Consider the following 24,933-nt stretch of genomic DNA (forward strand, 5'->3'; position numbering starts at 1 on the left):
CCATTCACTTGTCAGATCTGTGACCTTAGCCAACTACCTCCCCATCAGGGACTAAGGCCCTGGTGCTGAAAGAAAAGATGGTATTGTTCACCACATCGAGTCATGAGATGGAGTTTCAGCTCACCCAGTCTCTCAGATTCCAATTGCACATCCAGGTTCAGGTCATGCTCATGTTTGGAGTTTTCTGCCTGGCAACCCCAGGACTTGCATTTCCCTGAATTCATTCCAGGTTGGAAATGAGTGGAGATTTCTTACAGTGACCATGCTGGCCATACCACTCCCAACCCAGGCCAGATGCCTGCAACTACTCTAGTAATCTAATTCCCAGATCCCCCATGACCAAGAAATGGGTTTAAACAACCCAGAAATACCATGCTTTATGTTCTGTGTGGCTCTGTCCCAGGGGGTGTAGCTGAAAGGTCCCACTCACCGACAAAGGGAACACTATCTGTTGTGAGAACCAATGCACTTCTGGCACCATTTCCTGCTGTCTAGGGCAAAGCACGTGGCTCTTATCTCTCTCAGACTCTCATTCCATTTGTCCCCACTGAAATCCCACATTAGCCGAACCATATCTCACCACCCATTGTGCGGACAAAACCCTTCTTGTAAAATAAGTTTCCACTGTAGTGAGTGGAATGGAAGTCTGGATTTAGAACCCGGGGTCTGTCGCGAGACATGTTTCTACAATATTTTCTTAGCCTCTTTGCTTCTATTTTCTAAGCTGAAAACTCCATCTTGTCCTGCTTTATTGTACCCCGTATTCCTGCTTGGAAAACAGTCACAGGGCTGGTAAATGACTTAAGCTTAAGAACAAAGACCTAAAGGCATAAGTTATTCATAGGGTCAGCTGAATGAAGACATACTGCATTGGTCTAGGCAAGCCGGACTGTGCAGATAGGCATGCTGTTTGCACAACATGATATGTCCTCTAAATAATAAGAGGAAGATGAGCCTCATGGTCCCAAGTGGTTTATGAGTGGTCATTAGCAGGATATGCATTAGCAAGGAGAACCGAGGTGCAAACCCAGGCACCCCGGGTTGCTGCAGATAGGCACACTGTCTGCAGAAGCACAATGGTGATTCTCTAGAATGCTATGCATAGATAGCTAATGCCAAGCTTCCTCAATGCTGATAATTGTTAAATGCCAAAAAGTCAGAATAAAATATTAACCATATACCAGCTGTGAGACTTTTAAAATAATAAAAGAACTTTTAAAATAATATATATATATATATATATATATATATATATATATATATATATATATATAACTATATCCTGTACCTCACTTGACATAATCCTAAAGAGCACAATTAAAGCAGTGTGGTTTCTTGAGGTGGTGCTCTTGGTCCCTGAGACCTTGAGTCCCCTGGTTCCCACCCTTAATTAAGATAAATATCTCTGTGTCTTGCTTTATGTTAACTTTTTTCCTTGAGTTTCACAGCACCTGTTCTTCAGCCCTCCCCTGCTGAGCTGGTCTCAGCAGGCATCCATTTTTATTTTCAGAAGGCTTTCCTCTCTAGTTCATCCTCTCTTACTCTATTCAACTCACCTTAGGGTTTTTGCTTTTTTTTGACTTAAAAAAAAAAGTTATTGAGGTATAATTGACACATCATGAAATTTATCCAGGGTGAGTGTATTATTTAATGATTTTTAGCAAATGCATAGAATTGTGCAGTGAACACCATAGTCTAATTTGTATAGGGACACTTTTGAGAGTAAAAAGGTCACCAACTGGACACCCAGGAAGCAGTGTAAATGGAACCTGTCCACGGAAGAGTAGGGCAGATCGTCCCGCCTGTGGACATGGTCCAGGTACATGTGAACCACTGTCACTTGCTTTAGACTTTCCACCCATGTCTTCTTTACTGGTCATGCCCCAGCAGCCGACCAAACTATCATCTGATCATTCATCTGCTTCAGTTCCCATTTCTTGCTCTCAGAGGGTATCTTCCAGAAATATTTGTTACTTACCCATCAAGATTTTTCAGACTTAATCTAATTTTTTTTGTCTTTTTGCTATTGTTTGGACCGCTCCCAAGATATATGGAGGTTCCCAGGCCAGAGGTCGAATTGGACCTGTAGCCGCTGGTCTATGCCAAATCCACAGCAATGTGGGATCCTTAACCCACTGAGCACGGCCAGGGATAGAACCTACAACCTCATGGTTCCTAGTCGGATTCGTTAACCACTGAGCCACGACAGGACTCCCAGACTAAATCTATTTGTGAAAAAAAATTTATGAGCCAGGCATCGATGTAGTTGATATTCACAAACTGCTTTGTAAAAAGCCATCATACTTGACAATATCTTAAAATAGACATGTGTGTATACAGTACCCCTTCGAGAAATGAACCAAAAATACTGCAAGAGGAAGAAATAATTTCTATTACAGATATATAATCTAAATTAAAAATAATCAATAATAAAAATTTGTATATTTTATAAAATCTTAGTATATACAATAGGGAAGCTACAGCGATAAAGAGGCAAGTGTTCAAATAAAGAATAATTATTAATGGATAAATCTAGTACAGGATTATAACACAGACACACATAACTCCATGATAAGTAAATTCTGAGTCTTAAGAGGAACACAGAAGATTCTAGTGATGTTTAGAATATGAGTTAAGATCAGTAACTGAAGAGGGAAGTCAGAAAAAGAGGTCATGAATGTGTTAATATTTGAGGAAATCTTTTTATGATGAATACAATTTACACAGCTCAGATGTGTGTGTATTTACTCAGAAATCACATTAACAAAGAGTTTCAGTGGATTGCTTTTATTTCCTTTCTCGTGATATATATCAATGGCTTATGTAATATTGAGACTAGCTAATAACAAGATTCATAGGATGAGAAGAGAAAAGGAGCAAGAATAGGAAATATGGAATATAATATTTCTACCCGTGGAATACATATTTAAACATTCAAATTTCTTTTATTTAACCTGTCCCCTCTTCAGGGACATTTAGATTGTTTTCAATAATTTTCTACTCCAAAGTATGATGCAACAGATATTTTTGAAAGTGATGAACTTTTATAAGTTTAATTCCTAGGAGCAGAATTACTAGTTTAAATGGTCCATGCATATTTAATTTTTAAATGCTCAATGAATTATGCTCCATAACAAATATTAGCAAACAATCTTCTATAAAAAATACTAATTTTCACTTCCACCAACAATGAATGTGATAAAAATTTCAACTTGAAAATGATAAAGAATTAAGCATAATATAAGTGATGTGAGAAGGGCTGGCTCTAATGTTAGGCTCTGGTCCTACTTTATGGTTGAGTCCTCTTGGCCTATAGAATTGAGGAACTTCTATATCAAGCTGACTTTTCCATTGGTTAGAACCAATACTTGAGAAACAGTGTTGAACTGTTCTCAGGCTCAGTGTCATCCTTGCTTAATAAAGCAATTTCCTGCTCATCATTTTCCTAAAGGCATTTTTCACATCTTTGTTCCTTAGACTGTAAATCAGGGGGTTCAACATAGGTATAATCAAGGTATAGAACACGGAGGTCACTTTGTCAATATCCAGGGACTGACCAGTACTCGGGCGCAAATAAGTGAAAATCAGGGTACTGTGGTAGATAGTGACCACAGTCAAATGGGAAGCACAGGTGGGAGAATCATTTTCTTCTTCCCCGGGAAGAACCTGTTTTAAGAATAGCTGCTATGATGCAGACGTAAGAGAGAAGAACTGTCAGAAGGCAGATAGCTTCCACCAAATTAGTGAAGACCACCAGAACAACATCATGTATATACATGTCAGAGCAGGACAGAGAGAAGAGTGGGGAGATATCACAAAATAAATGGTTAATTTATTTGGAGCAGAAAAACAGATAAAAGATATTAGTGGTGTGAATAACCAAGCTCATGGTGCCTCCCAAAAAGGCTCCAATGGCAAGCTGGCAGCAAATCCTTTTGGACATAATAACCGAATAGAGCAGAGGGCTGCAGATGGCTACATACCGGTCATAAGCTATGGCAGCCAATAGGAAAGATTCTGTGTCAACCAAAGAGCAAAAAAAAAAATATAACTGTGCCACACAACCATTGTAAGAAATTGTCTTCTTATTGGAAAGCAAGTCAGCAAGTGACTTGGGGGCGATGACGGAATAGATGCATCTATGAAAGACAATACTCACAGAAAAAAGTACATAGGGGTGTGCAAGGGGCACTGACCTCCCACACAGAGTGACTTAGAAGGCCATGCACAGACCCAGACCCACACCATGGGTGTCGTGACATTCAGTTATCTCTCTATTCTGTTGCCTTTGTGGTTCCCACTTCATCAATGACATTTTCATTGCCAGGCACAGTCAATTACCATTATTTGCATTGGCCGTGTTCTGTAAATTTACCTGAGTTAGCCAGTATTGAACCCTGGATCCTAGGAGAAATAAAGGTTAGGTTCCTGTGAGCCTCTGGTCACGTTTTCATCCTAAGGTTCCCCATGAGCAATAACAGAGTAAATGAACAAAAACATAGCAATAAGCGCATCCTGTAGTTCTGGATGGTCACTGAATCCCATGAGAAAGAACTTTATCTTCACAGTGCTATACTCCATCTCCATTCTCTGCTGTGCTCCTGGACTACTGAGGTTGTGGCAGAGTAAAAATGGCAGTGCAAATAATAACCTCAATGTTAACAAAAAATTTTTTAAATAGTTAAAATAATTAGAATAGTAATTTTACATATGTATGTATGTATTTGTTTTCTGGACCACAACCACGTCACATGGAAGTTCCCTGACCAGGGATTGAACCTGTGACACAGCAGTGACCCAAACCACTACAGTGACGACCCTGGATCCTTAACCCACTAAACCACAAGGGAACTCCCTAGAATAGTAACTTTAAATCAGTGCGGGCATCCTGATAACATCTAGATATATACAGTAAGTACAGCATAATGCATAGTTTTTTTTAATATATTGATAACATTAACTTCTATTCCTTAAAGCCATTGTTTTCCACATTAAATGACACACCATCAAAGCAGTAGGTGAACTTTAAATCTGGGCTCCACTCTGACTTTCATTAGCTCTCTCATTTTCCATCAATACCAAGTGATTGCAGTTGATTACACTGCTATACAGCAAACTCAGAGTAACTAGCCTCTACTCTCCTAGTTAAAATAAAATATTGCCATTCCAGGAGAAGTCTAATATTGATGAGTAGAAGTTCCATCTTTTTTACCTTGAGATGTGGCTTTGCCTCTGAGGAACAAAGGAACTTACTAACAGTGCTTGAAATCCACTGATAAAATTAAAAGCGAAAAGATTCTAAATAAGCTACATAAGTAAGTGAATCTTAGTTCTGAAATCCAGCACTTTTGAAACCTCCTGTTAAATGTTTTTGTAGTTGCTGTTGCTTTTGTTGGATAAATCTTGAGAACTTAAAACCTGTGTTACCCCAGACATGTTTAAGCTCAAAACATCAGTTTCTAAATATAAAATCAGTGGCTGTGGAAGATAAGCACTTAAAATTCCATCAACTTTTAACCTTTAAGATTAAGGTAAGAACACTTACCAGATTATCTTTTTCATTTACCTTCTTACCACACTGTTAACATCAGTTCATGTTTTATGTGAAAAATCAATTTTGACACTTTGACACTAAAGAAATTGGCCCACTGGAATTTTTTTTTTTTTTATAATCCATTTGAGCAGGCCTTCTGTGTTCTTAGAAGAAAGGTGTGCCTCCCATAGGAAGGTGGTAGTTCTCTAGGGTAATGCAAGCCTTTTTATATTTTGCTTTGATTCTTTTGAGATTAGCTTTCTCATCTCACATCAAATCCCAGGCACATATACTCTGATACCCAATGCCAGTGGGACCATTTACCCAGGAAATTATAATTCTGCTGAGTTGATTAAACACAAAATTATGAAATGTTCTTCTACATCTTAATAGTGTATCAAGTAAAAAATATATTACAGCTTTCTAAGTGGTTGATTATTATACATCAAATTGGATTACGATACTTGCTATCTAACTTGATTTAAAGTGCTCAAATAATCTCAAATAATCTCATCTAACAGAGTTTTCTATGTAGTAGGATGTGGAATAAACTGGAAAGAAGCAAAAAACATGCATCTACACAGATGTTTAAAATGAGAAGATCCATAAAGTCAAAATGAGGGTAGAATGACTACAAAAAAATTTTTTTTAAAAGCCCATGCAGGTAGAAAGGAAATTACAAATGAAGTCAATAATTTGAATATGTGCTATATGTGCATCATATGCAAATGGAATTTGCATATCTAAGTCCAGAATCAATCTGAATGTCTTAATTCAATAAATACATTCAGTCTATGAATTTGTGTCAGATAGTGTTCTAGATACAAAACAGAGCAAAAGAGGATAAATTGAACTGGACACTTAGAATTTTGTCAAGTAAAGAATAATGTATGAGACATGGTAGAGGAAAAAAAAAATCAAAACCAAAAACTATAAGGGGTTTCAAGGAGACTGGCAAGTCCATGGCATGTTTGAAGACTTGAGATTTAGAAAGAAGATGTTGCCTAACGAAGAAATATAAATATATCTATATATAAAAAAAAAATATATATATATATATATATCTTGAAAAAGAGAGCTATGAGCAATTTTGAGCCTCTACCTGCCCATAGGATTAACTTCAGCAGAAAGTAATCTTCCAGTAATTCCAGAAAAATCCCACAGTTAAGTCCATAGCTAACTAGCGTCCACTCAGAAACCAATCACTGGGTCTCTTGGTGACTGGCCATGAGCACGTCACAAATGTTGGAGTTCCCACTGTGGCTCAGTGGAAATGAACCTGACTAGAAACCATGAGGATGCAGGTTCGATCCCTGGCCTCGCTCGGTAGGTCAAGGATCCAGCATTGCCGTGAGCTGTGGTATAGGCCGGCAGCTCCGATTCAACCCCTAAGGTGGGAACTTCCATGTGCCACAGGTGTGTTCCTAAAAAAAAAAAAAAAAAGGAAAAAATACTTCACCAAATGCTGTTGGATACAAAGACCAGGACCTACAAACAACAGGAGAGGCTGGGTCCCTGCCAGGAAATTGAGATGCTTTTGGTAAGAGAATGAGAAATGCATATTCATCCCTATAATTTGCAAGTGAAGAAGTAACCAGATTTTATATGTAAAATAAAACCACTTAAAGAAATACAAAATAAAATTTTATGTGACTGTTTTACAGCAATGTACCTAAAATCCCTAAAATGCAAACCCTAAAATCAAAGCTTTCTGGCAGTAAATGAAAATGACTATTCCCTGAAAGACAACCATGCTGTGATGTGGGAGACACAGGTGGAAAAGGATTTGCATCTTCCCTCAGCAAAGCACACCCTCAGGATGGTGATGAGAATAAACACACAGGAGGTGAGGATGATCACATTGGCAATGATCTTGCCAATCACTGGCCATGATTGAAAGTGGACTTGAGTTCATTAATCAAGACACCATGAGCTCATTACTTGAAATGTCACAGAAGGCATTTAGATAAAGATGGCAGATAGATCCCAAAACAGGTGGCTAACTACCGTCGATCGATAGGATGGGATCTCAAGAGCTAAATGCAAGTCAGTCAGAGAACACACAGTTCCATAAAAGTAAGCAACCAGAAACCAGCACTGTATGGAGTTTTCAGGACATGAAGACTTTGTACAGCAGTGGGCTATGGACGGGCACAAAACAGTCATAAGACCATCCGAGTTAACAAGGAAGACCTCAGTGACTACACACGTGCAAAATATTAGAATTTCACCATGAACCCCAGAAAGGGGATGGATTTTTTTTCCATGCTTGAGATATTAACATCTTTGGCACAATGATTGTGGAGTAGCAAAAATCTGCAAAAGACAAGTGTCTGAGGAAAAAGTTCATGGGAGTGTGACGTAGAGCGCTGACTTGAATTGGTGCAGGCATGCCCAGGTTGGCCAAAACTGATTCCATACAGGAGAAGGAACAGCAAGGAGAGAAAAATTCTCTCCTCACTTGAATTTGATTGTCCAGCAGCAATGAACTCTATAACAGGGGGACAATGTTACCATATGTTACGTTTGGGAAATAAAATAATATATGTTGTGTTTATTCTGAGAAAAATAAGAGAAGAAACAAGTGTTTCTGCATATTAGTGATCTCAAATGATCTCCACACTCTCTCTAGCTTTTATTGTTTATAGACTTTTTAATGATGGCCATTTTCACTGGTGTGAGGTGATATCTCCTTGTAGTTTTGATTTGTATTTCTCTCTCTCTCACTCTTTTTTTTCACATTAACTATGTATGGGTTTTTTTTTTAAAGTTTTATTGAAGTATAGTTGATTTATCTTTTCAATTTATGGTTTTCTCCAGATACATGCCCAAGTATATGCCCATGTATATGGTAGGTATACTTTTAGATTTTTTAAGGAAAAAGGTTTTGACTTATGTGCAAATAAAATATTTAGTCCCTTATCCCGAATGATGTTATTATATAGATTAAACAATCTATATTATCTTTAAACCTGGAAAAAAAAGGGATATACAATTTTTATCCGTATAATTTATTCTCATTTTTTTTCTTTTTGCTCCTGTGAATGAGCATCTTTTTCCCATGCTTTAAAATCATACTTAGAACTTACCCTATTGATTCTATTTCTCCAGAAGATTCACTTTTATTCCGTTTTTTAAAATGCCTGTCTATTAGCCAGTGTTCAATTCTTCTAAATTTCCCAGAAGCATTGAGATATATATTTGGAATCATTCTGGACCCTTCTGCTCCTCACCCCCAGAGAACACTTGTTTAAGACACTGCTATGTAGATGTCAGCTAAGCCAGTTCCCCTCTACAAATCTCTGTAGAAATTATGTGCTTCCTGTTCCTGATACTTAATGTTTTCAGTGGCTCAAAATTTCTCCCAAATGATTTTTCTCATGAAGAAATAACTGCACCTAAGGTGTCTTTTATAGTCCACATATGATAGAGAATATCTGTATTTTCTGTATTTTCTCTGACCTTCATACACCCTTGCAGGTGTAAAAGGCAGCCCTGTCCAGCCCCAGGAGAGCATTTTTGCTTATGGGGAGAGTCTAAGGCTTCTATACTTGCTTTCATTCCGTGTATCACCAGGACCCTAGAGAAAATTATTTGTCTTATTCCTCAGAGGCCTCCAAATTTGCAATTAAAATTAATTACTATGGTCTGATGTAATTCTGATTTCTTGAAAAATATTCAGAGATAGCATTCCTGAGACTGAGTAGCAGTGTCCTCAAATCTCCATTTAGGGTAATCATGTCTAAGTTAAGATTAATTTGAAAATAAAATGAGATTCCTGTCCAAATACTGTCTTTCAGAATAAATACTATGGATGAAACAAAGGCCACAGAGTCCAGGTGGATTTGACTAAACTTACAGATAGTGACATGGACAAAATGCAATGGAATGAATGTTTCATTGTTCATTTGTTTGTTTTGTATATTTGAAAAATAAAAAAAACAAACACACACTGAATTTGGTGTTATAACATTATAATTATAAATTATGATTTTCTGTAGGCTGAAAATGTCCTGAACAACTCTAACTCCTGTATTTTCAAAGATGGTTCTGCTTCTGTTATGGAAATCAGACGGCTCTGCTCACCACTTGAATAGCAATGCCAAGAGGCTTTAAGTCAGAATGTAGGCAGCATTTGGAGAGAGTGGGCTCATGTTTTTAAACCAAACTCTGAAAATTCTGCTTGTGAAATTTATAAAGGAAAAAGGGGAAATAATCTCAATTAACCAGTGAGATAGGGGATCAGACTTGTAGCCTTCCCCCACAACAGGCAGGCTTGTTGAATCCTCATGATCTTCTTTAAATTCTATTCTCCAGATTACTGAAGGAGAACTAGGGAAGCAATCTGGTCATCTGTTAATTACTTATTCTTCATTTCTATTTCTTTAATGTACAGAAAGAGCCAACATGTTAATGGCAAGGTGTTGCATGATCAAAAGATTTTAAAGAGTGCCAGAGCTGGAGTTGAGCAGAGCATAGGGGATTCTGGTTATAAATTTAGTTACAGGAGTTCCCCTGTGGCACAGAAGGTTAAGGGTTTGATGTTGTCACTGCAGTGGTTTAGGTTGCTGCCATGGCCTGGATTTGATATTTGGCCCTGGAACTTCTAAATACCAGGGACATTTGAAAAAAAAAAAAAAAAAAAACTTAGTTGCAATGTAGCTTTGCTGTAGTGACAAGGCAAAAGGGGTTTCCTGTGTAGGGTAATTTTCTACAAAGATCTGTTCGCCCTTCCCCTACCCATCAAATATCATTCCATTTCTATGGAATTAGGGAGGGAAGTCCATCCTCTATAAGTGATTCATGCTTAGAAAAGGTATTGAGGTCTTAGGACGAAAGATGTAAACATGGGCTTGAAGCATCTCTTTGCTGACAGTTTGAGTGGGCAGCTTACAGTTTCAGACAGAACAAGCTGGAATTATTTTTACGTCCAAAGAGACATAGATTATTATAAGCAAGAGTGTTAATTCCAGTCTCTTAAGCCCAGTTTTGGAACAGTTTCAGTACCATAGAATGAGTACTGCTCAAGATGGAGAAGCTTATGTCATGACCACAGTCTAGTCATCAAGAAATTAGCTTTTGGAGTTCTCATTGTAGTTCATGGGGTTAAGAGCCCACTAACAATGCCTGTTCAACCCTTAGCATCACTCAGTGGGTTAAGGATCTGGTATTGCCACACACATGGTCACTCATTGCAATATAGGTCACTGATGAGGCTTGGATTCCTCCTTGGATGAGGCTCAGTGTTGCTCTGGCTGAGGCCTTGGTCTCAGTGGCAGTTCAAATTTAACCCTTAGCCTGGGAAATTCTATATGCCACAGGTGTGGTCCTAAAAAAGAAGAGGAAGATAGGGTTTTTTTCCCCTCTGGAGGCAGTTATAGTACCTGTATAACAACCCAGGAACCTGTACCACTGAGTCTGTGAGTCTACCATCCTAACTATCGTCCTGATCATTAAATGCTCACACCTACTATTTGTTACTGAGGGAGGCCTGGAAAATTTCAGCTTTTCAAACGAGGGAAGGGACATAGAAGGTCTTTGTACTTGGAATGGGGGGAGGTCACTGCTGGATTCCACTTAGAGTGCCTATATCATTAAAGAAACTCTAAAATTTCAAAATATGGGCTATTTTTACTCTGAACAGTTATCCCCTATTTCTTTACCATGGTATTTTTTGAATTGAAATGTTTAATTCTTTTATTGTATTTATATTTTAAATTGACAGAGAGAGACCATCATTACATAAAAATATAAACTACAGATTAAACACATACTTGATACATAAATTTAAAGGACATTACAAAATTATAGTGTTTTTGTAAATATTATCCTAGGGGTGAATGCTTCTAAAATGCAAAATGTCCTGTAAATCATTTTGAAAAATAGTGACTCCCAGTGGAGCTTTGAACAAAGTGAACAGAAACTTCACAGAAAAATTCCAAACCATTGGCCATTAAAATGCTTCCATTTTCATATTTCTCTTGCTCTTTTCATTTATTTTCTCTCTCTCGTCCCAAATTTCAGGTTGACACAGAAAATAAGCTGATCTCTTGGATATAATCAATATTAGGATGTTTTCTGAAGTCTTATCATATTCAAAATATATTGTTACAGAGAAAGTGTTTCTTTATATTTTTTCTACCTGCTCCTCATTATAACAGTTATTAAGTCATTATGAACACACACACACACACACACACACACACACACACACACAGAGGCATACTACCTAGGAGATACTGGAATCTGGGTTCCAGACCATAGCATTTTTTTTTTGGTATAGTAAATCAATCACCATTAATTACCAATCGCAATAATAACAGAATAATGAATAAATTTGAAATATTGCCAGAGTTAACAAAATGTGATAAAGAGACATGAGGTGAATAATTTATTTTGGGGAAAAAAAAAACGGCTGAAATATACTTAATGCATAGTTGCCACAAACACTGAATTTAGATTAATAAAAACACAAAATATATTTGAAGTTCAATAAAAAGACATATGCTTTTGCATACAAACACACACTGACACAGAGAGAGACAAAGAGAAAGAAACACAGACACAAGAGATGGAGAAAGAGAGCTATTATGATCTGGGGATTGTTCTAGCCTATTTGCACATGACCTAAAATTATATAACTTTCTTAAGATTTCCATGAATGAGTTATCATTAATGTCTAAATTTTTCAGATGTGATGATATATAAAGTCTCAAAAATACTTGACACAGCAATGGCAACAATAAAAAATAATAAAGGAAGTAAGAAATAAAAGAATATATACACTTGTGGGAATCTTGTTCTGAGCTTAAATGAACAAGGTGAGTCTTCCATTGAAAAATAACAAGTATCCAATTTGGAAATAAACTTACATTTCCATAATAGATACTGAAATAATATGTGAGTGCCTCATTAAACCTATGAACGCTTTACAGCAAGTCTTAACATCCATTCCCCAGACCCATTTAACACATTTTAGATTAAATAAAGGAAAAAAATGGGCTTCAAATATTGAAATATGCTCAATCTTAAGCATGTAAACTGACAAGGCACAAAGAGCAGTGAATGAGAAAACATCACTATTGCTCCTCGCTTCTTGACTGTTCCCCACCCCCAGCACTGCAACCTGTCATTACACAATTCCACCCAGTCTCACTTTGGAAACCTGAGTACCCACTATGATATTGTTCTCTGGGAAAATCTTTTTGACTTCACCACTTTTCTGAGAGTTTCTTTCACGTTCTTGTTCCTCAGACTATAGATCAGGGGGTTCAACATGGGAATCACCACAGTGTAGAACACCGTGGCCACTTTGTCAGTGGCCATACTGTTGTTTCCAGAATTGGGTCGGCAATACATGAAAAGGATTGTTCCCTGTAAGACAGCTATGGTTGTGAGGTGGGAGGCACAGGTGGAGAAGGCTTTGGACCTTCCTTCCACAGAGCGCATCCTCAGGATGGTGATGAGAATGAACAAGTAGGAGATGAGGATGATCACACTGGACAGGATCTCATTGAACATAGCCACAATGTACAGTAGCAATTGATTCATAGTGACATCAGAGCAAGCAAGAGATAAGAGAGGAGGCAGATCACAAAAGAAGTGGTTGATCACATTTGATCTGTAGGATGGGATCTTCAGAGCTAAACACAGGTGAATCAGAGAACACACAGTCCCACACAGGTAGCAACAAGACACTAGCTCCACACAGACATTTCGGGACATGGTGACCTTGTACAAGAGAGGGTTACAGATGGCCACAAAGCGGTCATAGGCCATCACAGCCAGTAGGATGACCTCAGTTACTCCACATATGCAAAACAAGTAGAATTGCACAACACACCCCAGGAAGGAAATGGCTTTGTCTTCGTTTATGATGTTAGCCAGTATCTTGGGCACAATGATCGTGGAGTAAGAGAAATCCACAAAGGACAAGTGGCTGAGGAAAAAGTACATGGGGGTGTGGAGTCGAGGGCTGACCTGAATCAGCCCAACCATGCCTAGGTTACCCAAGACGGTGACTCCGTAGATGACAAGAAACACCAGGACGAGGAAGACTCTCAACTCAGGGACATCTGAGAATCCCAGGAGAATGAACTCTGTGACGGAGGTGCAGTTTTCCTCGCCCATGGACCCCATACTATTGGCGCTGGAGAAACATTTTAGTAGTTATTTTTCATTATAGCATCACAAATTCAGTTTTTGACTCCATCCTAAATAAGACATTAGAAAAAATCAAATAGTTAAGCTTCTTCAGCAGAGAAATAGAACATTGCTGTTGGAAGTTCAGGAAAAAAATTCAGATAGTGTAGCACACAAATGCATAGAGCTCATACTTTAATTCACAAATCACACAAATGCATTCACATCCATAATGTGATTCTTTAAATCAGTTCTACAGAATTAAGAGCTTGTAACTGAATTATTAGAAAGACATCAATATTATTTAATTAGCCATTTTGTTTTTGGACATTCAAATTCCTTTTTATTGGCAGATTTTTTAATATTGGAAATATTACTGCTCCTAGAAATAATTTAACTAAATATAGCACATTGCACTTATGATGGAGCATGATAATGTGAGAAAAAATATGCTTAAATGGGACACCATGCTGTACAGTATAAAACTGACAGAACACTGTAAACCAGCTATAATGGAAAAAAATAAAAATCATTATATAAAAAAATAAAAAGTGGAGTTCCTGTCGTGATGCAGAAGTTAATGAATCTGACTAGGAACCATGAGCTTTCAGGTTCGATCCCTGGCCTTACTCAGTGGGTTAAGGATCCAGTATTGTGGCGAGCCGTGGTGTTGGTTGCAGACATGGCTTGGATCCTGCGTTGTTGTGGCTCTGGCATAGGCCGGTGGCTATGGCTCTGATTAGCTCCTAGGGCCGAGGAATTGGCCCTAGAAAAGGAAAAAAGACAATAAATAAATAAATAAATAAATAAAAATAGCACTTTTTTCCCACTGAAATTATGTGAAACATGCCTGTTACTATTGATAATTCGCGAGTGTTCATTTTTGCAATATTTTTAATTGGGAAAGTAGTTTTTATACTATATCAGCATTTTCTCAAAAAATGAATTTAGCGATTTGCTAATTAGGCTATACAAGGTCTGTCATTATTCAGAGAATTGGTACTATTTTCAAACTTTCTTAAACTGTGACTCTTGCATCTTACTTTACAAAGGAATTCATTGCCTTAAATCTATTTGAAGAACTAAAATACATGAATATGTAATTAATAGAAATGCTTGCTGCATCATCTCAGCATTATTTATAATAGCAAAACTTAAAAATAATGTGTAAAAGTATAGGGAAATGGTCCAAGTTACAGTGCATATATATATATATATATATATATATGGAATATTATGCAGCTTTCTGAAGAAATTTTAATGATTTGAAAGACTATAATAAAATGGCAAGTCAAAAAATAGAAAGCTGTGTTGAAAAATAGAATATTGTATGTGTATACATAAATCACATTGTATAATTAACTCTCAAAACACCCATGACATTCTATTCCAATTACTTTTTTAAAAAAGCAATGAAACGACTGGCCTGAATTCTCACAAAACTTGTGTTGTGTGGTGCTGTAATTTTTTTTAATAGAGAAGGAATATACCGAAAGCCTTTGACATGTTGAAAATGCCAACAAAAGATAATAACTTACTCTTTTATTCTCTCTCCTGACCCTTGGTAACAATGCCATACACTCTACAACTCTACAAGGCACAGGAGAGCATCGCCTCCCCGACCCCTCTCTGCACACATACTACAACACATGCAAACACCAAAATATGATCTGGTCCCAAAGGTTAGTAATCCCGAGGGTGAGAAACCTGCTATGGAGATGCACCTCAAAGTCCTTTTGGCACAAGGTCAAAGTAATTCCTCTGCTGTCTGCTTCAGAGGTGGTTCTCATGTCTGTGTCCTTTTGTAACAGTCCTGGGGACCCTTCATTCCCACCCTCAGCATCAGAGTGATGGCTAGGACAATCTCCATGAGGTCTTCATCAGGTTCCATCGATGGAGTTAGAGTGAGAGAGAAGGAAGAGGAAAGGAGAGAGAAATCAAGCACTCTTCCCTATTTTTTTCAACTCTTCACCCTCTTACACTGATAGCTCTTAGAAGATATTTAGTTCTGCAGATTAAATTGTTCCCATTCCCAACAGAGATTATCTCTCAGTACAATAATGGAAAATATTTCATAAAGGAGTGCTTCAACCTTGGCATTTCCTGACACTCTCTAATTAAGAGAGGGCTAAATATAGACTTCTAAAATTAAGTCTACTATCACTGCCTTTTTAAAAAATTCCTTTCCTCTGATACATGGTGATAGTGAATTTCCATCATGAGAAACACCAACAAACTTTTAGACCCAAGATAATATTCAATCCATTCACCCAAAATAGAATGCAGTTCAACCAACCCGTAGTATAGGCATTGCTTCCCCTGTTTCTGAAAATGCTATGATGGACAATGTTAGAGGCTTTAGGTTTTTATGTGCATGCATTCCTGGAAACCATATTCATTAAGCTTCCAAGAATCATTGATCTCTGTGGGACAAGATGTCAAAAAAAATCACCTTGGGACTCCTTTAACTTTCATAAAATGAAAGCAGGGGAAAATCATCCCAAGTGTGTTGTTATAATAGGACATAATTCATTTCAGAGGTCATAATGGCTTGTAGAGCATTGTACATTGCATCCAAAAGTCATTCTGTGATGCAGGGATTATGTTACAATTATGAAATATATGAATACATCTGATTAACTTATTGAGTTTGGAGTAAGTCTGTACTCAAAACTCCTTCCTAGAGGCAATAGGGTCTGAAGTCATACCAGAGTGCTCTCAAATACCAAAATGAGGTAGAAATCATGAAACTTTGCTCTTCAGGATGTTTTGAAAAAAAGTATGTGGCAAATGGGTAACATATTAATAATGGGAATAATTCAGAATATTGTGGTGATCAGCACACCCAGTTCACCTGGAACTGTCCTCAATTTAGTGCTGTAAGTCACACAAACAAAGAAATCCCTCAAACATACCCCTGTATGATAAATATTTTTTTCTAAGATAAACATTTATGACAAGATCATCTCTATTCCTACAACTTTAGACCTAGCCGATTCTAGATGTTTCAGCACTAAAAGTTAGAGGTCCCATAAAACATAAAACAGTGAGATAGTTCCTAACATAAATCATTCAGATATACTAGGATTTAAGAATCAATCAGAAGGCAATCTCTCCAAGTCAATTCCCATTATTATAAAATTCTTTATCAGTGATTTTTTTCAGAGTTCTTCAACCTTGGCACTATTGATATTTCATGCTGTACTATTCTTTTTATGGGGAACTACCCTGTGCCTGGTATGTATAGCAGCATCTCTGGCCTCTGTCCAGGAGATGATAGTATCACCCTCAACTGTGTCCCTCCTTTGCGAGACATCAAAAATATCTCCAGATATTGTCAAATGTCCCTTTGTGATGGGAAGCGAGGTACATAATCTACTGAGGTTGGGAACTACTGCCTTATTGTCTTGAATCTAGCAGATTTCAGATTCTTATGTTTTTGTTTTTGGTTTTATTGTCTTTTTAGGGCTGCCCCTGAGACATATGGAAATTCTTAGGTTAGGGGTCAAATCAGAGAGGCAACTGCAGGCCTACACCACTACCACAGCAATGCAGGCCCAAGTTTCATCTGTGACCTACACACTGCACGTTGAGACAACACAGGATCCTTATCCCACTGAACAAGGCCAGGGATCAAACCCTCATTCTCATGGTACTAGTCAGGTTCTTAACCCACTGAGTTACAACAGGAACTCCCTCATGTTCTTCTGTTTGACTAATGTGCAAATTAAATATGTAGTCCCTCATCCTAAATGATATTATTATATAGATTAAACATTTTGTATTATCATTAAACCAGAGAAGAATGGCTTCTAAAATCCTTTTTCTTTCCTTTTTTTTTTTTTTTTTGGTCCTTTTGGGGCTGCACCGGTGGCATATGGAGGTTCCCAGGCTAGGTGTCTAATCGGAGCTGTAGCCTACACCTCAGCTGCAGCAACACCAGATCCGAGCCACATCTGCAACCTACACCACAGCTCATGGCAATTCTGGATCCTTAACCCACTGAGTGAGGCCAGGGATCGAGCCCACTACCTCATGTTTCCTAGTTGGATTTGTTTCTGCTGTGCCACGATGGGAACTCAGGTTTCTAAAATCTTTATCCATATAATTTCTTCCCATTTTATTTTCTTTTTGCTCCTGTGAATCAGCTTCTTTCACCCATGCTCTAAAATCTTATTTAGAGCTGATCTGTTATTCCTATTTCTCCAAAAGAGTCATATAAATTCTTTTTGATTCAATCTTGTATAAAAACCAGCTTATTCTCCCATGTACATGTCTTCTAAAAGTTCATATAAGCAGAGACACATATACCTGAAAACTCTCAGGGCCCTTCTGGTTCCCCACTCCAGGAAACACTTGTTCAGGACACAACTATGTAGACCTCGGGTAAGCCAGGCCTCCTCTACAAAGCTCTGTAGAAAGTATGCACTTCCTATCACTGATACCTAATATTTGCAGAGGCTCAAAATTTCCCCCAAATGATTTTTCTCATGAAAAATGACTGAACCTATGGTATCTTTTACATATCTTACATGGTAAAAATATACATATGTTCTCAGACATTCAGACAACACTACTTGTTAAAAGGGCCCCTTGTCCAGCCTCTGGAGAGCTTCCTGGTTTGGGGGACAGGCTAAGTCTCAAGTGTCTTCCCCTCCCTGTGCCTTCAGGACCCTGGAGAAAAATCTCTTGTCCCATCTTTCAGAGGCCTCAAAATAAGCAATTAAAATTAATTGTTGCTTTTGGATGTAATTCTGGTGTTTTGGAAAACCTAAAGAAATACAACTAGCAGTTGTACAAGCATTTTATAGAAACATTCATCAAAAGATCGAATGTCTTCTCCACATGCTCCATGATCATCTCCACAGACTCCAAAATTTTTGGATAACAAAAGTTACTCAGCAAATGTTTCTCTTTTCTAGTATATTGTTTTATAACTTTTTTGTATTTGAGTAAAATTGATAAACAAAATTGTACATATTTATGTTGTACAAAAGATGTTCTGATATACATATATTTCATGAAAGAATCACACTTTCAAACTAATTAACATATATATCAGCTCTCAGTACGGTCTTTTTTTTTTTAAGATAGGTTCTACCCTCTCAGTAAGTTCCAAGAAAACAATACAGTCTCGTTAATTATAGTCACATTGTTATATGTTATATCATCAGAATTTATTCATCTTTCTTAAATATTTATACCTTGGCCAGCATTTCTGGTTTTGGATAGCTGTGGGGGGAGAATGCTGAACCCTAACCATTTAATGTAGTTAAAGTAAACTGATATGGCAAGTGTTCAAATCCCATCTTTCAAAATGAATGTTGTAGAGAAAAAATAAAAACAGCAAGATGTTTAAAAATGAAGCTTAATACTTACCAAGATTTAAGTTCAAAAGTCATAAGAATTTAAGATAAAACACAGAATGGATAAAGATTTATTTTCACTGCACTGATTCTTCAAAAGACCAAATAATGAATATAAATATATAAAAATGTAAACTACAGATCAAAAATCATGCCTATTACATAAAACTAAATGACAATACCAAATTATGATATTTTATGAATATCAACCTTAGAGGTTAAGGCTTTTAAGATGTAAAATATCTTTCAATAATTACAAAAAAAATCAACACCCAGTGGAAATGTGAGAAAAGTGTTTGAATAGAAACCTCACAGAAAAGAGTTAAAAATCATTGAACACTAAAACACTTCATTTTCAGACATCCTGCTGTTTTTATTTTTTCTCTCTTGTCTCTCATGTTTAGGTTGATACAAAAAGTAAACCTAACTCTTGGATAAAAATCAGCATTAGAATGTTCCTGAAGTCTTAGTCTAAATATCTAAAACATTACTATTGAGATGATGTTTCTTTATACACTTTTATGTAATTTAAATATCATTTTATTTGACCCAAGACATAAAATAATGAAATGAAGTTTAGCACTCTATCTACTCTCTATGGTCCAATAATTTATGCCTCTCCCTCACCCCCTTTCCAAATTCTGAATCATCCTTTGCAATCTATCTTATGTGAAGAGAATTTATTATGGATGACTAAAATTCCTTTGGGAAAAGTTGCCAAAGAAAGTCTCATCTTTGTTACTATGGTTACAATCAGCCAAGGGAAATATAAGACTTTTCAATTTTTAGAAATTGTAGGGAAAGCAGTATAGTTAACATACTATAAAACCATGTAATTTTACATAGGTAGGCCTTAGGGGTTGACAGCTGCGGTCCGACACACTGCGTTTATAAATTTTATAAAGAATAAAATGCGCAGAAAAGGGAACCCTCCTGCACTGTTGGTGGGAATGTAAACTGGTACAGCCACTATGGAGAACAGTTTGGAGATACCTTAGAAATCTATACATAGACCTTCCATATGACCCTGCAATCCCACTCTTGGGCATCTATCCGGACAAAGCTCTACTTACAAGAGACACATGCACCCGCATGTTCATTGCAGCACTATTCACAATAGCCAGGACATGGAAACAACCCAAATGTCCATCGACAGAGGATTGGATTCGGAAGATGTGGTATATATACACGATGGAATACTACTCAGCCATAAAAAAGGATGACATCATGCCATTTGCAGCAACATGGATGGAACTAGAGAATCTCATACTGAGTGAAATGAGCCAGAAAGACAAAGACAAATACCATATGATATCACTTATAACTGGAATCTAATATCCAGCACAAATGAACATCTCCTCAGAAGAGAAAATCATGGACTTGGAGAAGAGACTTGTGGTTGCCTGATGGGAGGGGGAGGGAGTGGGAGGGATCGGGAGCTTGGGCTTATCAGTCACAACCTAGAATAGATTTACAAGGAGATCCCGCTGAATAGCATTGAGAACTATGTCTAGATACTCATGTTGCAACAGAAGAAGTGATGGGGGAAAAACTGTAATTGTAATGTATACATGTAAGGATAACCTGACCCCCTTGCTGTACAGTGGGAAAATAAAATTAAAAAAAAAAAAAAAAAAAAAGAAAATTGACAGAACACTGTTAATCAGCCATAATGGAAAAAATAAAAATCATTGTAAAAAAATTAAAAAAAAAAAGAATAAAATGCATCTATAAACATCATAACAAAAATTAAGTGTGAAGAAATCTGAGGTATATTTCAATATTCAGTTATAGAGATTTATGTAATCCAAGGAAGACATGAAAAGATAAAAAGAATCTCTTTCTTAGCATCATAAATTGTAAGTCACCTGTTCCTTTATGTTCTATTTTCACGGCTGGTCTTCTATTTCTTGGGCTGTGCTGCTGCTACTGGGATTTGAAAACTGAATCCCCAGATGCCCTTGCTAGCTGCTTTCTTTTCACATTTCCAAAGGTTAAAAAGGTTGAGGAGAGGGGGATAGGATGGGAGAAAGGAGGGACAGTTAAAGAGAAATGAAAAAAGGAAATCTGCTGAAGAAGATTTATCTTTAATTGTGAAAGGACAGAAATTAAATTTTGAAATAAATTAGTTTTCATAATGGATACTGAAATAAAATGTGAGTTCATTAAATTTATGAAAGTTTTACAGCAAACTAAGTGCGTATGTCTTAACAATTCATTTCTGAAATGCATTTCAAACATTTTAGATTGCATAAAAGCAAAGTAGTCTGCAAATTTTGAATCATTCTCAATGCCTCCCTTGTAAATTGACAAGTCACAAATATAAATGAATCAAAAATACTCAACCACAGCTACCAACCCCTTCACTCTTCTCCCTCTTCCAACAGGGCAGCCTATCATTTCATGCTTCTTCCAGCCTCACTTTGGAAACCTGAGTCCTGGTAGGAAAATATCCTCTAGGAAAATACTTTGGAGTTCACTGCTTTTCTGAGAGCTTCTTTCACGTCCTTGTTCCTCAGACTATAGATCAGGGGGTTCAACATGGGAATCACCACAGTGTAGAACACCGTGGCCACTTTGTCAATGGCCATACTGTTGTTTCCAGAATTGGGTCGGCAATACATGAAAAGGATTGTTCCCTGTAAGACAGCTATGGTTGTGAGGTGGGAGGCACAGGTGGAGAAGGCTTTGGACCTTCCTTCCACAGAGCGCATCCTCAGGATGGTGATGAGAATGAACAAGTAGGAGGTGAGGATGATCACACTGGACAGGATCTCATTGAACGTGGCCACAATGTACAGCAGCAATTGATTCATAGTGACATCAGAGCAAGCAAGAGATAAGAGAGGAGGCAGATCACAAAAGAAGTGGTTGATCACATTTGATCTGTAGGATGGGATCTTCAGAGCTAAACACAGGTGAATCAGAGAACACACAGTCCCACACAGGTAGCAACAAGACACTAGCTCCACACAGACATTTCGGGACATGGTGACCTTGTACAAGAGAGGGTTACAGATGGCCACAAAGCGGTCATAGGCCATCACAGCCAGTAGGATGACCTCAGTTACTCCACATATGCAAAACAAGTAGAATTGCACAACACACCCCAGGAAGGAAATGGCTTTGTCTTCGTTTATGATGTTAGCCAGTATCTTGGGCACAATGATCGTGGAGTAAGAGAAATCCACAAAGGACAAGTGGCTGAGGAAAAAGTACATGGGGGTGTGGAGTCGAGGGCTGACCTGAATCAGCCCAACCATGCCTAGGTTACCCAAGACGGTGACTCCGTAGATGACAAGAAACACCAGGACGAGGAAGACTCTCAACTCAGGGACATCTGAGAATCCCAGGAGAATGAACTCTGTGACGGAGGTGCAGTTTTCCTCGCCCATGGACCCCATACTATTGGCGCTGGAGAAACATTTTAGTAGTTATTTTTCATTATATCATCCCAGTCTAGTTTTCTCTCTCCTAAAACACACATAAGAATAAATAAGATTAGCATTTTTTTTAGCAAATAAATAGACCAGTGTGAAGTTTAGGAAAAGTTCAGATTTTATATCACACAAATGCATAGAGCTCATAGTTTTATTTACAAATCTCAGAAAAAGTTTGATATTCATAAGAGCCTGTATAATTACTTAATCTGCTCTACACAATTTAAAGTTTGGAATTGAATCAACTGCAAGACATCCAATGTAATTTAATTTGCCATATTTTTTATGAAATTCAAATTTCTTTTTAATGGAAGACTCATTAAACACAACTGAAAATATTGAGATCCTAAGAAATATTTTTTACTTTTTTATTAAAATATAGTTGATTGGGGGTCTTATTGTGGCTCAGTGGAAACGAATCTGACTAGTATCCAGGAGGATGGTGGTTCAATCCCTGGCCTCACTCAGTGGACTGGGAATCTGGCATTACCATGAGCTGTGGTGTAGTTCACAGACATGGTTCAGATCCCGTGTTGCTGTGGCTGTGGCTGCCATTTGATCCATAGCCTGCGAACTTCCATATGCCATGGGTGTGGCTCTAAAAAGAAAAAAAATGTTAAATATAAATATAAATATATATATATACACACTTGACTTACAATGTGCCAATTTCGTCTCTACAGCAAAATGACTCAGTCATACATATATATGACATATATATATATTATATACTACTTTTTATATTATTTTCCATCATGGTCCATCCCAGGAGACTGGATATATCTTCCTGTGCTATATAGTAGTAACTTGTTGCTCCAAGAAATAATTTTTAAAATAACTCATACTAACTTTCTTTATTCCCACTGAAATGATGAGAAACATCCTTATTTTAGGTCATTAAACCATGAGTGTTAATTTTTTATCAATATGTTTTAGATAGAAAATTAGTCTTTATAAAATATTAGCATTTTTCTACAAAATTTGCATAGATATTTTGTTAATTATGCTATAGAATGTCTGTTCTCATTCAGTATGTTGGTACTCAGATACAAAATTTCTGTAACTAACTCTAAAGCCTTATGAAGACATATTTAATGAATAAATCACTGCTTTTACTTATTTGAAGAACCCGAACAAAGAGGTGACTATAAAATTTATATAAATGCTTGCTGCTGCATTGCAGTGTTTTTTTTTAAATTTAGAAACAAACAGTAAACACCAGAGAAGTGGTCAAAGCTATGACACATATATATTATGGAAAATTCTGCAGCTTTTTTAAGAACTTTTAATTCCTTGAAAAAAGATTATGAAAGATATCAAGTTAAAAGATAGTAAAACAGATTGAATAGATAGGATGTTATATTTCTGTACATATTTAATACTCACAAAATATTGAACCATAAATATTTTATTCCAGATAACTTAAAAAAATGAGATGGAAATGTCTGATTTCTCACAAAATATAAGCATTATGGGGTGGTATGGGAAAGGATGGTGGGATTTTTTAGGAATGGACTTTGATATCTAGAAAATAGCAACAGGGGTACAAACATGCTTATTTCCTATCTTTCTCTCCTGATCCTTGTTAGTTATACATGCTTTAGAGGAGCCAGATATTCCTGGTGGAAGAGGAATTAGAACTCAGTTCCAAAAATGTCATTATCTAGACACTTTCTGTGGAAAGACATCTCAATGTCCCTTTGGCACAAGGTCCAAGTAATTCCTTTCCTATCTGTTTCAGAGTTGGTTACCATGTCTATGTCCCTTCATGAACAGTCCTGGAGACCGCTCATTCTCACTCTCAGCACTAGAATGACTGTTAGGACAATCTCCATGCTGTCTTTGCCAGGTGCCATGGATAGAGTTAAATCGAGAGAGGAGGAAGAGGGAAGGAGATTGAAATCACTCTTCCCTGTTACACCAAGAGTTGTTATACGATATTCCCTTCTGCCAATTAAATTGCTACCATTTCCCATTGAGATGGTTTCTTAGGACAAAAAGGGAAACTTATTTTTATAGGAGTGCCAAATCCTTGCAGTTCTTCACTTTCTGATTAAAAGAGGACTAGATACAGATTCTTAAACACACATCAATACAACTGCTCTCAAGTTCCCCAAACAATCAGAGTGTAGTCCTACCAACCAACCTGTGGCATAAAGATTGCTTCCTGTTTCTAAAGATGCTAGGATAGGTAAACATTACAGGCTTTGTCCTTTTATGCATGTGTGTCCCTGGAGACCATATTCCTATTTCCAAAATCAATCATTGATCTCTGTGGGACATTCACAAGACATGACCAAAACAATGATATCTTGGGACTCAAATAATTAATGACTTTGATGAGAGTAACTATCCCAAGTTGGTACATATCATTCTAATAAGACATGCTCCCCTTCAGAGGTCATGAAGAATATTAGAGCATTGTATACTGCATCCTAACATCCCTCAGTGA

At 37.2% G+C, this 24,933-nt stretch overlaps 2 protein-coding genes and 1 pseudogene across 2 annotated transcripts; all 3 read right to left on the reverse strand.

Moving 5' to 3' along the window:
- Positions 1-3,414: 3,414 nt before the first annotated feature.
- LOC146406243 (olfactory receptor 5I1-like) lies at positions 3,415-4,587 on the reverse strand (annotated as a pseudogene).
- An 8,122-nt stretch (positions 4,588-12,709) lies between these two features.
- Positions 12,710-13,663, reverse strand: LOC110258263 (olfactory receptor 5L1-like). The gene has a single exon (XM_021081444.2). The coding sequence runs from the start codon at positions 13,661-13,663 to the stop codon at positions 12,710-12,712; it is 954 nt and encodes a 317-aa protein (XP_020937103.2).
- Positions 13,664-21,497: 7,834 nt separating this feature from the next.
- Positions 21,498-22,436, reverse strand: LOC146406244 (olfactory receptor 5L1-like). The gene has a single exon (XM_085003125.1). The coding sequence runs from the start codon at positions 22,434-22,436 to the stop codon at positions 21,498-21,500; it is 939 nt and encodes a 312-aa protein (XP_084859251.1).
- Between the last annotated feature and the right edge of the window lie 2,497 nt (positions 22,437-24,933).

This window comes from Sus scrofa, chromosome 1 (genome assembly GCF_054392235.1).
Source record: "Sus scrofa isolate SSC_HxYL_T2T_F1_AM1 chromosome 1, Sscrofa_HxYL_maternal_Yorkshire_Landrace_v2.0, whole genome shotgun sequence".
Classification (NCBI taxonomy): domain Eukaryota; kingdom Metazoa; phylum Chordata; class Mammalia; order Artiodactyla; family Suidae; genus Sus; species Sus scrofa.